This window comes from Chamaea fasciata, unplaced genomic scaffold (genome assembly GCF_029207755.1).
Source record: "Chamaea fasciata isolate MVZ Bird 193981 ecotype frontalis unplaced genomic scaffold, bChaFas1.0.hap1 SCAF_8, whole genome shotgun sequence".
Lineage (NCBI taxonomy): Eukaryota > Metazoa > Chordata > Aves > Passeriformes > Sylviidae > Chamaea > Chamaea fasciata.
Window position 1 is genome coordinate 27,714,363 of NW_027094093.1, and position 15,467 is coordinate 27,729,829.

At 40.3% G+C, this 15,467-nt stretch overlaps 1 protein-coding gene across 1 annotated transcript in view; it reads right to left on the reverse strand.

The window, feature by feature from the left end:
* The window catches only part of CLASP1 (cytoplasmic linker associated protein 1), a 171,265-nt gene that overhangs the window by 58,321 nt on the left and 97,477 nt on the right, over positions 1–15,467 (reverse strand). The window contains exons 21-24 of the mRNA XM_066190250.1: positions 12,691–12,798; positions 9,564–9,731; positions 4,322–4,429; positions 677–739 (exon numbers count right to left, since the gene is read on the reverse strand). Coding sequence (XP_066046347.1) covers positions 677–739; positions 4,322–4,429; positions 9,564–9,731; positions 12,691–12,798 — 447 coding nt within the window. The remainder of the gene's footprint in view (positions 1–676; positions 740–4,321; positions 4,430–9,563; positions 9,732–12,690; positions 12,799–15,467) is intronic.

Consider the following 15,467-nt stretch of genomic DNA (forward strand, 5'->3'; position numbering starts at 1 on the left):
CAGGGGTGGGACAAAAGCAACTGGAATCTGCAGATTCTTCTCATTACATGGAACTGTCACCTTATGCAAAGCCCAGTGAAATTAAGGGATTTTTTTTCTTTCAGAAACTTCCCTGTACTTTGGACAAGGCCTTCAGAATTACATGAAGGATGGATCAGCATGTGTTATGCTCCAAAGTTCATTTTGAAAGCTCATCAGGTGCTTAATTTTTGCTGCTCTTGTGTATTTTGAAGAAGATCCCACAAAGAACTTTTATTAACAGACAGGAGTCCACAATATTTAGTAATAAATGGGATGAAACCCATTGGGATCCTGTCCTAGGCTCTGGAAAGTGCTACATTGCTAAAGAGTAAGCAGAATTTGCAAGTACTCTGCATCAGTCAGGATTTAGCCCATGCTGCACAACTGATCCAATTTTATAAGAGAATTGAGTAAGCCCTGGATCACCCTTTGTTTAAACACTGTTCACGATGTTCCTAAAATACACAAAATTAAAAACATCCACTAAATGAAACTCAAAACAAAAAGCCACGTTGAACAAAACCAGAACAGAAAGCCCCGCAGTGGTGAGAAGCACATGCCAAGTGCTGGCTGATGCACACGATGGCAAATGTTAAGATGGTGTAAAACAAGACTACGTATAAGAAGCGGATTCATGCAGTTAGCGCTTGTTCACCTGACTGCCCAACAGAATCAGCAGTGGAGAGAGCACTAGTGGACCTGGAATGACGTCGAGAAGCTGCAAGTAGAAGGAATGGCAACACCCACAGGATTAACACACATTGAACCCGAGACAGAAAATGCCACAATCCAAAGGGGATGCGTGTGACCGCTACCGGCAGAGGTGTTTCATAGTGACAGGGAATGGCGCTTATGTGGATGCGTAACAGGTAAAGTGCAAGCCCCACAGCGACGCCTCCGCCTGTGGCTTCCCCCCTTCCCCTCGTGACCATTAACACAATGCATGACAAAACTCATTTGGAACAATCCCAAACTGGGTGCAGCTCAGCAAAAACACCCTGATGCACATCAGTCACGTTCCAGACCTGCAGGTCTGGCAGGCGGCTGTCACAAGAACGTGGAGCACATAACTACAGAGAAGGGTTTAGATGTGTCTGATCTAAACCCCAAAGTGAAGCCATGAGGAATGGTTACGAATTGTGCTTGCAGGTATTTTTCCACAACACTCTGGCCTATGCATAATAAAACCAACGTTAACAAAGAGAATGCATAACCACATAAGTAGAAAGAGTCATTCAGGGAGGTCACCAACCACTGTAGAGGTCCTCAGGTTGGTTTCTTTTCCAAGTAAACACACGTACACACATATTCAGGTGTTGCTACTTCCAAAGGTCTCTTGCTTTTAACAAATCTTGCATACATGTTTCTTGAACCTCAGTATGTACATGCAGAGCTAATGAGAATATGCACATCACACACCCATCTAAAATGACACATGTATACAAATTGTTAAAAGCAATGGAGTGCACACAGTAGCAGAGGAGCCTAAGCCAAATATAGCTCCCACTTCAACTCCCAGTTGTTAGCAGCACATCAATCACAAAATGCCTTTGGAGAGGTTTTCAGTTCTTGGATTCAGCATACAAGTGAGTTCTTTATGAAAGCAAATGAAAAATGGGCCCAGTCATTCCCAAATTACAGAAATTTTGTCTTTCTAAAGAAGTTTTCCCTAGGTCTAGCAATGACATGCTCACCAGCTCAAAGCAACTGACCCAAGAAACCGATTGTTCATTTAAGCAATTCATCACCACAGACTCACTGAAGGCCTTGTTGCTTTAACATCATAACTAGTACAGTCAAGAAACTGAAAAAATAAAGCAGAATAACCTTACAATACAAATAGGCTTTGTCAATTATGCACCTAAGTGTGCAGCAGAAAAATTCTAAGTCTTCTGTAAAGTCAAAGCATTAATAAACACAAATACTAGCATAATAAAATAGGAATCAGCAACATGAGAAAAAGAAAATTTTGTGGTTTTTCGACTTTGAGAGCTTCACTAAAAGCTATATGCAATGTGGTCTTTGGCCATTGAGAACACATGCATTTATTCAAGAGAACATTTCCAGTGACATTGTGAGTAAACTCATGAAAGATTTACATGATCAGTGCAGGATTATGGACTGAACCTCACAATTAAGGTTCGTAGGTCACAATTGCTTTCTCCCAAGCCATCCTCTGTGCCCCTGTGGACCCCACTGCAAGATCAAGGCCCAGGGAGAAAAAAAGAGTACAAAAAATTTTAAAGCCCACATCTCTGCAAGGAGGTTGAGTACGCATTCACTCTTGACTGTTTTTACTAACTTAGGAAGCAGGACTCATGATACACAGACATGCATACCTGCACTGCAGCCCCAAAACAAGCTGCAAAACAATAGGATGTCAGTGCTGACACTGACCATAATACCATTAAATGCAAGAATCTTGTCATTTACATTTAGTAACTCTGAGCATAATACACAAATATACAAGTTAATCTTTATAAGCAAAACCAGACCATGCGCAGCAGGATTATATTACCTTTGCATTATTGCAAGATTAACTGGGTTCTAAAAATACTGTAAGAGGACCACATTGTTTTGGCTTAAACTGACATATATAAATTTCTTTGAGATTAATTACACATCACATAATTAACAAGTTCATGAACATATTTGATCTTAAAGCATTTCAATGAAAACACAAGAAAAAGTTAATAGGGTAACAACTACATTGGGTTACTGTTGTTACATTGGTATTTCCTCCCCATGTAACCTTTATGACCTAGTAATGATGCATTTCTAGAAATGCATTACTCTTCAGGTAATTAAAAATCAGGAGCTAAAATGAGGTTACTCTTTCCTCACAATGAAAGTGTAACACACATCTGTAACTGAGATTTTATAGCAAGAGTCAGACTCAGCTCTGGTGGAAGTGCACAAAGCTCACACCAACCATAGTTCTGATACACTGCATTTGCTTTTCAGAACAAGGTTCAAGACAGTACTTCAACTACTGTATTTTCAAAAAACAAAACAAAACAAAACAAAAACAAACAAACAAAAAAAAAGCACAGCACAGTGACACAGAACATTGATGAGTTAACAATGAAATCCAGCCTACTTATACATTTTGGCTGGAGGAAAAAAGCTTCGTCCAAAATTGAAGCTAGGCAGGTAAATTATAAAAATAAGCTACAGTTGTGGATCTACTGTCCTTTTTCTAGGTCTGGTGTTAAATCAGCTTCATTTAATCAGTAAAAAGTTTATCTATTTGTCTTAAACAGCTATGAACCAAGTTACGAATCAAAGTTGAACTCCTTCCATTTTTCACCAGAAGCTGAGATATTAATGCAAACAGATTATTTTATAACTCAACATAATGAAGTCATTGAACCCAAAAGCTTCTCCAATATTAAAACTTGTGTCACCTTCCATTTACACACTATATCATAAAACTGTATTTTGTTACTATGTGCAAAACAGATACTGTAGCACCATTCTTCACTGAATTATTACATAAAGGAAGAGGACCTGGAGATCAACTGTATTTCATGTCTGAAATGGCAAGTTTTGATACAAGAAGTAATGTATTTGGTTGAATATATGATATGGTATTTGATCAGAAACATTAACTATCTTGCTGTATTCAGCATTGTGCAGAAAAACTGCATATGGTAAGTGTAATGAGATTTTCTATTTGTACTGTACACTTTAACTGCAGTTTAATGATGCTCCTTTAAAGTCTCAAGTCTTTCCCTGGTTTTATGTTGCCTGATAAAGTTTCCTACAAAACATGTGCAACTTAATTGATCATTGACTGTCCTGTAAAACCTCTACAAAAAGAGAGCTGGTATCTGCACTGAAGGATTCAGGATAGAAATTTTATACTGTAACTGTACCTAGCTGTAAGAAAATCGAATCATGAATAATTGAGTCACTCAACAACAGGCTACGATGCTACAGAACTACTTCACTGTGACCTAGAAAATCCAGGCTTGCCCTCCCATAGATTTCCATGAGTGTTATTAAGCGAAGCACAGCAGCCCAATACAAGCTGATTCAAAGAAAACTAAAAATTGCAGAAGATCAAACTAAGCTATTTCCCTGCTAACAGTGAAATGCTGAGAACCAGAATTGAAGCATGCAGAAGAAAACAGAAGGGGAAAAAAAAACAGGGCTGGAAACAGGGAGTGTCAGGAATCCAGAGGACAGAAAAGAGCTCATTCCACCTAGCAGTGTCTTGAAAGGGCAATCACAACAAGGGAAAAAGTAAAAAAAAAAAAAATTGATCCTTAAAGCTCCAATGCCTACATGTACTCACCAAGCGGAGGGAAGCCCCGAGCAGGGCTTGTATCTCGACTGCTCTCACGGCTGGTATCACGACTGCACCCCTGACTCATGCTGGGTCGGGGGATACGACTGCTCCGTGCTAGCATGCAGCATGGAGAGTTTCAGAGAAGGTGAACAAGTTTAATGAGGACAGAAAGCTCAAAGTCAAGTCACAGTTCTGTTAGTTATGGTAATCAGTACATTAGTAATTACAATTTGCAGCAGCCTGCTCAGACTCTTTACAAACCAACTACCTTACATGCTGAGCTGTGTTTGTGATGTGAAATTTCAGCAGCATTAATGTCTGGCTGACAGTCTGCTTTTTTCTTAAGCAATTCAAGTTTTATTATTCAAGTAGAGCAGGAATCCTCAATCATTTAGGGAAGCTCTACTGTTGCAAAACAGATGAGGCTGAAAGAAACCCTTCCGGAATATTTCCTCCTTAATGCTAAAATAAACGCTCTTCTGGAACAAAATAGCAGACAAAAATTTCTTTAAGTAATCACAATACCAATATGATATTTTTACATAGATCTGCCTTTCACAAGGAGAGTTTTTTGAACAAATATCCTAAGGAAAAAAAAGGTGTACTGCACAGACTTGCAGAGATATCTTTCTCCAATGAAAGATACTGGGAAAAAAAACATTTAGAACCTGAATACCTGAAAGACAGGTTAAAAAGTGATTTGAATTTAAAAAGAGCAGTAGCTTCAGATATTTAAGAGAAGCTAATTTCTGCTCCTCAGACACTTCTAGAAGCTTATCTGTATGGTTTTATGCACACAGTTTAAAACATATGCACACTTCAGGGGAGCTTTAAACTATTTTCTTTACTTGGACAAAACCCTACATGCTTGCAGATGTTTGCAATCCTGCATGTTTCAAACTTTGCAGAAAGTTATTTAGTAAGCTTTATGCCTGATAAAGAATACAATATTTTCTTAGGGCAAAACCAGCAGTCGATTGTCAGGAGAATTTAATGACAAGAGGGATTTCCCTGGCTGTTTTGAAAAGGCAGTAGCATATTTCAAGTGTTTAGGAATCGCCGTCGAGGAATTTTCTCAGGCACAAAGTAAAACCTAATCTACCAACTTTGATGACACCACAGCAGAGGTACATATGCATAACATGAACATGCTAATACTTTGTATCCTCATTTTTATAAAAATAATGTCCTCTGCATGCTTCAGAATATATATATATATTCTTATAAATCTCTATTGGTTTGTATACAGAACTTAAATGCCTAGACTCAAGCCGAAGTTCCTCTACAGTGCTTCAGTGCTCTCACATACATTGGATATATCAGCATCCTTCAAGCAAAACAGTACAGAACAAAATAGAAACCTTCATATTTAGCCTTTAAAATTCAAATAGAGACTTCTGCCAGATTCTTGGTTTGTCAAATCCCTCCCAGTTTTGCAAAACCCAGTTCACATCTCTCTGATGACTTAATGGTTCTGATGGTTGACCTCTGATGTCAGACAATGCAAGATGAGCTATCCACCAAGAGGATCAGATCACCATAATGTCTAATGGTACTGAGTTAGATGGTCTTGAAATAAATAAAACAGACTAAATTATAAGAACTGGATGAAATTAGGGTCCATGAGTACAATAATCCCATCTCAGATGTACAAGGGAAAAAGCTGACAGGTGAACTACAGGTAAAAGTCACACTAAAGTTCTCCACACAAATACTTGGTTTGAAATTGCAGATTCTCTAGAAGCAAACTTCTCATTCTTGGGTCTCATGCTTAGATGTAAATAATGGCAGCCTTCACATCAAGTTTCCACAAGCAGTCATTTCTCTTAAACAGAGAACATCTGCCCATCTTTTCTATAATACAACTGTACTAAGAACAGTAAAGGCTCTTTAGAGAGGGAGAGATGTGAATGATTAAAAAAATCACTGGATGCACACAATAGATTCTCCTTCCATACCAGCTAACAGCAGCAGCATGAAGTATGAAAAAAAATGCACTTTAACTGCATTGTCCTACACTAGTAGGACAGTGCTACAGATGAAGCATAATACTGACTGCACAAACAGAACACTCAAAGCCAAACACTGAGTACTTCAGGATTAATGGTCAAATAAAAGGGTTGCATGTTACCGGATAAAAAAGAAAAGCAAGAAAAATAAATGGATTGAAAAGAACTGAAGGATGAGTCTGCTGTGGACTCCCAGGCACCTGCCTCACATTTTCACCATCATGTTGTGTAGAAAGGATTTTGTATCAGCTACTCAGTCTATTTCCTTTTGACACTGCCAGCAGTAAAGGCCAGCAGTGTTGTCATTTAGCTAAGTCTCTCATACTGTAAGAGGCTGTCTCTGCAGTGCAGGGAGCAAAAGCAAAGAAGACAGACCAAGTCTCAATCTGAGAATTTTCAACCCCCAAAAGCTGGACAGAAATCAAGTGAAGGAGTAGCAAAATGGATTAAGAGGAGTAGGCAGCATGAAAGCAGACAGTGTGCCCGCAGCCGGTTCTGCTGTGAGAAAGTCTAGGACAGGACAAGGATGGGTTGTTTTCAATAATATTTCAACTTTCTAATGTGTACTGTACATCTAAGTTTTACCAATTTCATCTGGAAAGTCAGACCACTTAGACAAGGCTCACACCATTATTGAAACACACTATTAGGCAGTCTTATGCCAGTGGAACCCAACAGATGCAAATATCACCAGCAGAACATGAAAGTGCCTCTGTTTACCAATCTACCCCTTGGAAGAAACTGGGATTTCATTAGGGTGTGAATTTTAATGATTTTTAAGTGGAGACTAAAAATCAGCAGATGCTTTCTTACATCAATATCAGCATTTTAAAGAGTCTGAAATTCTGCCAAACAGCCAAAGGAAAGCTCTGCAGTGGGGAACACCCAGTCAAGGCAAGTCAAGAACTGCCTGCAGATTTCCAATAAACATACACAGCATAACCCCGACAGAAAAAGCACTGCTTCATGAAACTCATAGGCAGCTGTGCTTGCTCCACTTTTTGGAGAATGGTTGTCTTGAATCTCTCACTTCTTTCAGATCCAGCTGTGCCACACAATCTGCAGAGCATCCAACAGAATTAACCTCAGGCTGAGCATTTTCAATCCATGGGAAATGGACATCACCTGTTTGAGCAGATGATCTCCTTCAAGGGGCCCAAAGAAACACTCAAGATTAAGTGGACTGCACTCCTCCTTCCCCAAGAGGATATCATCACTAGTAAAACTCACTGAGCAGGCAGCAGAGGCAAGCTTAAAAGTGAAGTGTCACAAGCAGAGCCATATAGGTGACCACACAGGATCTCAGCACACTGAACGTGCCTCGTTGTGCAGCCTCTGGGGAAACAAAACCTTCTTCAAGGTTCCCAGTACACAGAAGGAATCTACTTCATGGATACCTGTTGTCATCATGGATATCAAAGCTAGCAGAAAGGTATTGATGCTAACAGGCTGAAGGCTCTATTATTGCTACTGCCCCAGGAGGGCCTCAAAAACTCCAGGGGATGGTTTCTGTATTTGGAATCAAGGTGAGTGGGAGTCTATTTAATGAAATGAACAAACAAAATAAAATATCAAGGAAATATAATACTGAAGCAACACAATAAGGAAGCATAAAATACTGTTAGCTACTATGTTATGAAGTAATAAGTACAATGGAATAATAGTAAATAGCTGACAGCTCAAAAGCTATCTCCATCTGGGACACAACTTTCAAAATCCAATAAACAGAATTTCTGCAACTGAACAGTAAGGTGTCAGACACTCCTGTTCCCAATAACAGCTCAAACCAGGCTGTGTCCATCCACCTGGGGGGAAAGGTGAAAACCACACATCTGATACATGTCAGAGCTCTCTCCCACTCTCAAAGAACAAGCACTGATTACGTTCTCAGGGAAACGTTCATCAGAGAAATGAGATACAAATTACTCTGTCAAAAGAATTCAAGGCTCTTGTAATATACCTGAAAGCAGGCAACCCAAGAGTGAGGTTTTTACACAAGGCAATTTCCCTTCAGGTGCTCAAGACTGTTTCAAATCAGACCACATAGTATGATGATCAGCTTATGCATGTGTGATGCACCATCCACCATTCTTTGCTTCCTCCTAAAAAACAATGCTCTTCTACACAGTGATAGCAGAACAATTGCCTCTAGTATTTGGGAGGCACTTTACATTTTAAAAGCAATGACAGAAAAGCACAATGTATTTATATACAGAGCCCATAACAAAGACCAGACAAGAGAATAACACTGAATTTGGAAAAGCAGTCACAATGAATATGCAATATTTTTTATGAATCATAATGGCATAAACAGGTGCTTTAAACTCATTTCAATAAACTGGAAAGAATAAATAAAACACTTCTTCATTAACAACCTCCTCTCAATAAAAATGCACCTCAAATGTAAAGTATATAACTATTGCTAAGGCAATAGCTATAAATAAAATTTAATTGCCAACCATAAGGCTACAATTTCAACCAATTTCTATCTACTAGCAAAGTCTTTGGAGATAAAAAATAATTTAGTATCAATATAATTTAAAATGGTCTTCTACATTAGCTTCAAACTTATAAAATAATTTCTATTAAAAAATGAAAATGTTCAGACAGCACGCTGAATACTTTTTCACTTCAACTCAAAGATACCCAAAGTTTTATATTTTTGATATTTACTCACCTTCGTTAAAAAAAAGTCTGCTTATAAATTTGAAATAAGAAACTATTACAGAATATTTACATAACAGTCACTGAGATGAGAGTTATCAAAACCAGAACAATTAATCTGTAAGTCTAAAACATGTTCTAAAAACATAGCTCCAGGATATTAAGGATGAAAGAAGCAAACCATTTAAGATGCAAAATTTCTAAAATAATCCAAGATGTGCTTTTTGCCCGTGATTCCATGTGACTGTAAAGACTGCTCAACTCATTTTAGGACTAAGCTTAAATGAGGTATTTTTGCTGTGATGGTTATTCGCAATTGTTCTTGCTTCCTGATCTAATAATATTGCTCGTGTTGAATTTCAAACAGAAAACACATTGTGACATCTTTAGGCTTACTTCGAAACCATAAGCTCAACCTGGAAAATTGAAATTACTCTCCTATAAACCACAATCACATTAACTTGTCAGCTGAAAAAGCCGGAAGAATAACAGTAACATGAACAGTTTCCTAGTCAACAGGCAAGCCCCTCCTTCAAGCACGCCGGCCAGCCCACCACTGCAGTGACTGCTCTTACCTAGGCCTATTCTGTTGGGACTCGTCTCCCGACTGCATCCCTGGCTCCGAGGAATCTTGCTGCGCTTCTCTGAGGATGATGGCACTGGCTGGACTCTGGATGTTCCACTGCTCAGGCCACCATAGGAGCTTCCTAAGAGCTTACCCGGAGAACTAGACCGGCTACCAGCTAGAAGAGAACCAGAAATAAGGAAAAAAACAATTAAAATCCTCCGAGATTTTAAACATGCTGACAGCAAAATTGGAACATAATCAGCTCTATTTAAGAATTTAATCCAAATCCCTCAGAAATCTAATGGAAGTGTTCCCTACAAGCTTTCAAGAAGACTGAGGAAAGCCTGTGGACAATGAACGCTGACATCAGCAACCCTCTGCTGCCCATGGAGATCAAGCCCAAAGCAGACACTTCAGTGTATGAACACCCAAGTTAGCTTTAGGAGAGCTTGTGGAGGTGCTGGGGCAGCTTTGCTGCAGTAGCAAGGGATTTCCAGGCTGCCTCACCTCCTCATAAAGCAACACCAACCAGGCTGTGTGCAGAGCTGTGCTGCAGTGGCCTGGCTTCTGGCACAGGTCACCTGCTGCAAAGCAGCTCAGGCAGCTTCGTGCTACACTGCAGTGGTGGCATTGCTATACTGCAATGATTCTGTGAAGGAAAATAAAAAACTCATCACATCTGAACAGATCAGCACAAAAATGGGTAAATCCCATGAGCCTCACGCTCATAGAGATGCTGGCTTACTTAGGTCTGGCTGGCTAAACCAAAGTACTTACTTTTCAGATTATGAGAATTTTTAGCAAGTTGAATAGTTGGCCTGTTTTATTTTTCCTTGTGTGTTTGAATAGTCCATGTCAACTTTACATTTCTTCTAAGAAATGAGTATGTGAGTCTCTGAAAATCTGCTACTGCCACTACTATTTCTGACATTAAATTTATGTGCTGGAACAGCAAAGAAAAGTATATTTGAAAGGGTTGCAAGATCATACTCAGGCAAGCTTACATTTTGAACCAATATTCATACTGATTTCTTTCTGAAATGCATCTACACATCTCACAAAAATTTCATTTCCAGATCCTATTACAACTAGTAAGAGTTGAAGGCTGTTCTTCTGTCTTAATTTAACAAGATACACAACTCTTATTAGTCTCATGAACAATACCATAACACATATATAAACTTACTTGCCCCCTCCAATTTCTTGGCCAGAGCCACTCCAAACCAATCAAATATACTCCAATACTGTACATGGTGCTGGCTCCATTCTCCCCACCCCAAAGTGACAGGTGCCAGTCTTCCACACAGCACCACGACCTAAAAGCCATCTCACTGGTGTCAGCAGGGATGTACCGAAGGAACTGAGGGAAGAATTCAGCCCCTGGGGTTTGAGCTGCAGCAGTGAGCCAGCTTTGACATCAGAACGTACACTTACCATGCCTGATTAGTGGGAGAAAGCAAAATCACCTGCCAAACACATTTTGATTTGTGACTTCAACAAAATGCTTTTAAAGTCTTACAGTTAGGAGGGAATGAGGAAAGCTAAAAGCTTAGCAGTTAAAAAATGTGAAGGAAATAACATGAAAAAGCAAGAAAGGGAAAACGTTTCTTACCACCAGCAGGATTAGCTGATCTGGATCCTTGATTATGAGGGCAGACCAAGGGACAGGCAAAAAGTGGATTAAAAGACAGCAAGACAAATACAGCGTTCAGCATGCGGTTTGTGCTATACACAATACAGACAGCTTTATTTACAAACATGTCACTCCTAAAGCCTCTGCAGAATGCAAGTGAGTTATGTGCAGATGGCAACTAAACCTCCCAAGGTTGACTGACTTTCTCAGCAAAATGTCAACCAAGACACCAAAACCCAAGTTCTGCTTTAACTGCACCCCAACCCAGTCTGTGAAATTATAACATGGTTATCCACCGTGTGGGCATGGAGAATTTGGTCCTGTGGCTGACTCATTATATTTCAATGTGTAAATTATTCCATGCAACATTCGGTTTAAGAATAAAGATCACATCTGGTTGGGCTAGGCTGGAAACTCAGCAAACTAGACCAAGGCAGCAGGTCCAGATATGACCATCCTAAACCTTCATAAGGCATTCTATAGAAAAATTAGGTAATCTTTGAAACCTTTAAAGAGCAACATTTTTTAAAAAAAAATACTTCTGAGACTTGCCTCATCTGGTCTGACTATTTTTCACCGAACTAAGTTTTGCCAGATATTTCTGGCTTTGGATCAACACTTAATAAATCAATTTACATCAGCATCTCAAAGCCCAAATGTATCCTTATAACCTCAATGTAAAGATTTCCATATGAGTCCATGCTCAGTATACTATGTCTTTCTGCAGTTCTCCCAGCCTAACACAAGACTATAAACTGCTTTTTCATCCCTCCAGCATGACAGAGCAAAGCAATGAAAGAATGAACAGAGAAGGGCTTTCAAATAGGGGTACAAAGCAAGACAAGTCCTCAGAACAGACAGGTCCTTCCACAAACCCAATCTCCTATTCACAAGGCTGAAGGTCCTCGTAACAGGGAGTTTCTCCCTCCCCCCAGTTCCTTTTTAAAATCTGAGTAACAAAAATCTCCTCAGATACACATGACAAATATGCAGCAGCACCATATGTGTGGCTCCTAGGAGAAAACCATGCCTTGCCAGGAAGCCAGAGAGCACAGATGTGTCATGTGAATCAAAGCAGAACCCTTTTTCCCCTATCTACACAAAATAGGTAATGTCCTATTTTCAACTGATGCCAAACCCCATTAATTTTAGACAGCTCACGTGTTCACACATACAGAAATAGAGTCACATAAGCAGGAGAGGCTTGGCAGGGCAAGCAGTCAGCTACAGGCACAGGGGGTGTCTCAGCAAGACACAGTGCCAGTTACTTAGCGCTACACATCACAGTGACATGAAATTCTGCTGCACAACTGGTATAAAAAGGCCACAACTGAGCACCCGGATTTGGGGCCCTGTTAGTCAGCAGGAGCACACACTGGCTAGGTGCGGATCCGTTTTATTACATGTCCAAAGTGAGCCCAATTCCTGATGGCTCAATTCAAGAGAAACACATTAAAAACTCTTTGTTCTGCTCTCAGGAATAAAGCAAAGCAATTCTTACGCTGGGACTGGGAAACTACTTTAGCCCGGCTGCGGCCTCGAGTATCAGCAGGCGTGGAGGTGACACTTGTGGCACTGCCAGAGCTCTGTCTCCTGGTGCGAATCCGACCTGGAGGATTGCAAAGACAATTAGACTGTTAACAAGTTTCTTACAAAGGCAGCAGCAGCGTCTAACACACTATACACACAATTACCCAGGGTACAAAAGAAATTTATGGGGAGAGGCAACACCTTTTATTAGGCTGGCTGAGATACAGGGGAGGGAGTGGAAACAGCCACAGTCCATAGTCCAAAAACTTCTTTGCTTTCTGTAAAGCTATCAGCCAGTTTAATTAAAAAATATTACCTCTATAGTCTTTGCTCCTGTTCTATAGTAGCTTTTTTACAAAGTATCAGCAACAAAAAATTACAAGTCTCCTACATGCAGCTTCCTATATCAAATTATTACTTTCTGACAAGGTGATCACCCTTTCAGAGACAGGTGTGACAGATGCCTTCCCAAATTCCATCGCTTGAATTTCCAATGAGCTGTCTGGTGCTTTATTTCCTGCTCCACCTGCACAGGCTGGCATGCACTCCTGTGACAGTCTGTCAATGCAGTCTGACCACACTTTCATGTCAGGCTCATTGGATTTTCCCTGCTGTTTACAGGTCCCTCATATTTATCCAGAGATCAGTGCAACTTTACTTGTAATGGAGAGTCCTACTTAACATCATCAGTTTTGAGGAAAACAGATTCTGTGTGCTTTCCCTTTATTTAAGCAGAGAATGGATATAAAGTCTCAAAATGTTCTCACTTCTTGTTCTGTCCTTTCCTCATAGAAAAGCCACAGAAATTTGAGCTAGGAAAGCTTACAGGGTCATCAGCTCATTCCCTTCCTAGGGCAGCGTTGTTTCCTACAGAATGTTCTTTCCAGTGCTAAGCTTCAATTATCTGTCTCCAGTTAATGGGAAAGAAATGATAATTAAGAGTAACACAAAGAAAGTCTCCATCAATACTTTTCAACAGGTCAGGTCTTAGCCAAATCTCAAGTTTTTTTCTCAGGACTCATGCCAGTGCTATCCTGCATTCAGAGGATGACTTCGAGTTTCAGGCACAATAATGAAAGGAAAAAACCCACAGCAGGTGAGAGAAGTCTAGACAACTGCACCCACTGGTTACAGATACTTATCTCCGGCCCTCTGTCTCCACCATAAGCATACAGAGAAATGTGAACAGGGAGACACACACTTCCCACCCAAAAAAACCCACTTCACATAAGGCACACATGCAGGACAAGACAATGGCAAGCAGCCCAGACAGAGCCACTGGGAGCTGTGTTCCTTCTCTGAGCTCTCAAAATATTCATAACACTGTCTGAAAGCTTCTGCTAGACACAAAGTGACAAGGAGATGCCTAACTTTGAGAAGAAAGGGCAAATTTGTTTACAAGGGAAAAAGCCTACAAGACAGCTCTACTTCAAGCCTCTCTACCAGCACCTAGCTTTAAAACAGCTCAGTAGGCAAAGTACAGGTATGTACATTCAAACAACTGTTTACAGACAAGACATGGAAGCAATCATCAGCATAAAACTGGGAAAACACAAACAAAACTTTTTTAACTAACTGAACAAGCTCTGAGCACACTCATGTGGGTCCAACAGCCATAAAACTGGCTGCTGATGTCTTCTTTACCACCAGCAAGGCTGCAGATTCCTCTGCTCTAGGGCATTCTTGCCCCTTACACTGGGTCAGCCTGATGCACTGCAGCTCTAGAGCTCTCTGCCAGCCAGATCCTACCCCATGCCAGTTTGGCACAGCTACACACAGGTGAGCAGAGCCACTCTGTCACTTGTTAATGAGGTATGGACCCAAAGCCCAGGACAGGCTCCAAGGCAGGCGGGCACGGGGAAGGAGGCAGGCAGACATCGTGCTCCTCTCAGAAGCCTCAAGGCTTCCTTTCATTTCTATCAGGAAGACATCACAGTAAGACAAGAATTTAAGCCTGACTAGTCTTAGGAACCAGTAATGGAATTCATTTACATCCTTCCAGAAGGCCAATGGGAGGCCTTGGCATAGCAGAAAGTCCTAGGGGGAAATCAAGCTGAAATTCAACACTACACACAGTAACAGGCAGTACTGGAAGACACATTTAGTGATGTGCATGGGCCAAGAATGGGTTAGAAGGGACTAACGTCTCCTCCTCTTAAACAAAGGCCACTTAAGATCCTCAAAATTTCCAGGATTTTTCCGCACCTACAAAAGCTTTTTTCTTTCTTGCAACTTCATCGGTAGGTGACTAAGAACAGGAAAACTGGGATAAGATGTGTGGCTTTTCCAACTTAAGAAATAAAAAGCCTAAAATTATATATAAAGTGAAACTGAGATTAGCCTCTGAAACCAATTCTAGAGGCTTTAAAAAATAAAACAAATCTAATGCAAACTTAATTAACATGTGATTATCAGCAGGATTGGAAGAAGAGAACTCAGCCCTGTTTTGAAACCCCTGAGGGCTGGTGGACAGATTCCTACGAATTTCAGAAGTTTCTGAATGACTGCTCAGGAACAAAATTCTGATTACTTTTGGACTGGTACATTTGCACACTGATTTAGGCCTATTGGGTGTCAGAGAGAAGAGTGTGAGAGAAGTTTTTCTCCCACAGGAGGAAGAGAGTCCCAACACTGATACATTTTTTTCTCATCCTTTAAAAAATGCTGACAAGCATTTGAACTAACACTGCACTGGACGTGCACTATGCAAAGGATTTTTAACATATATTACACCAAGCACAGCATGCA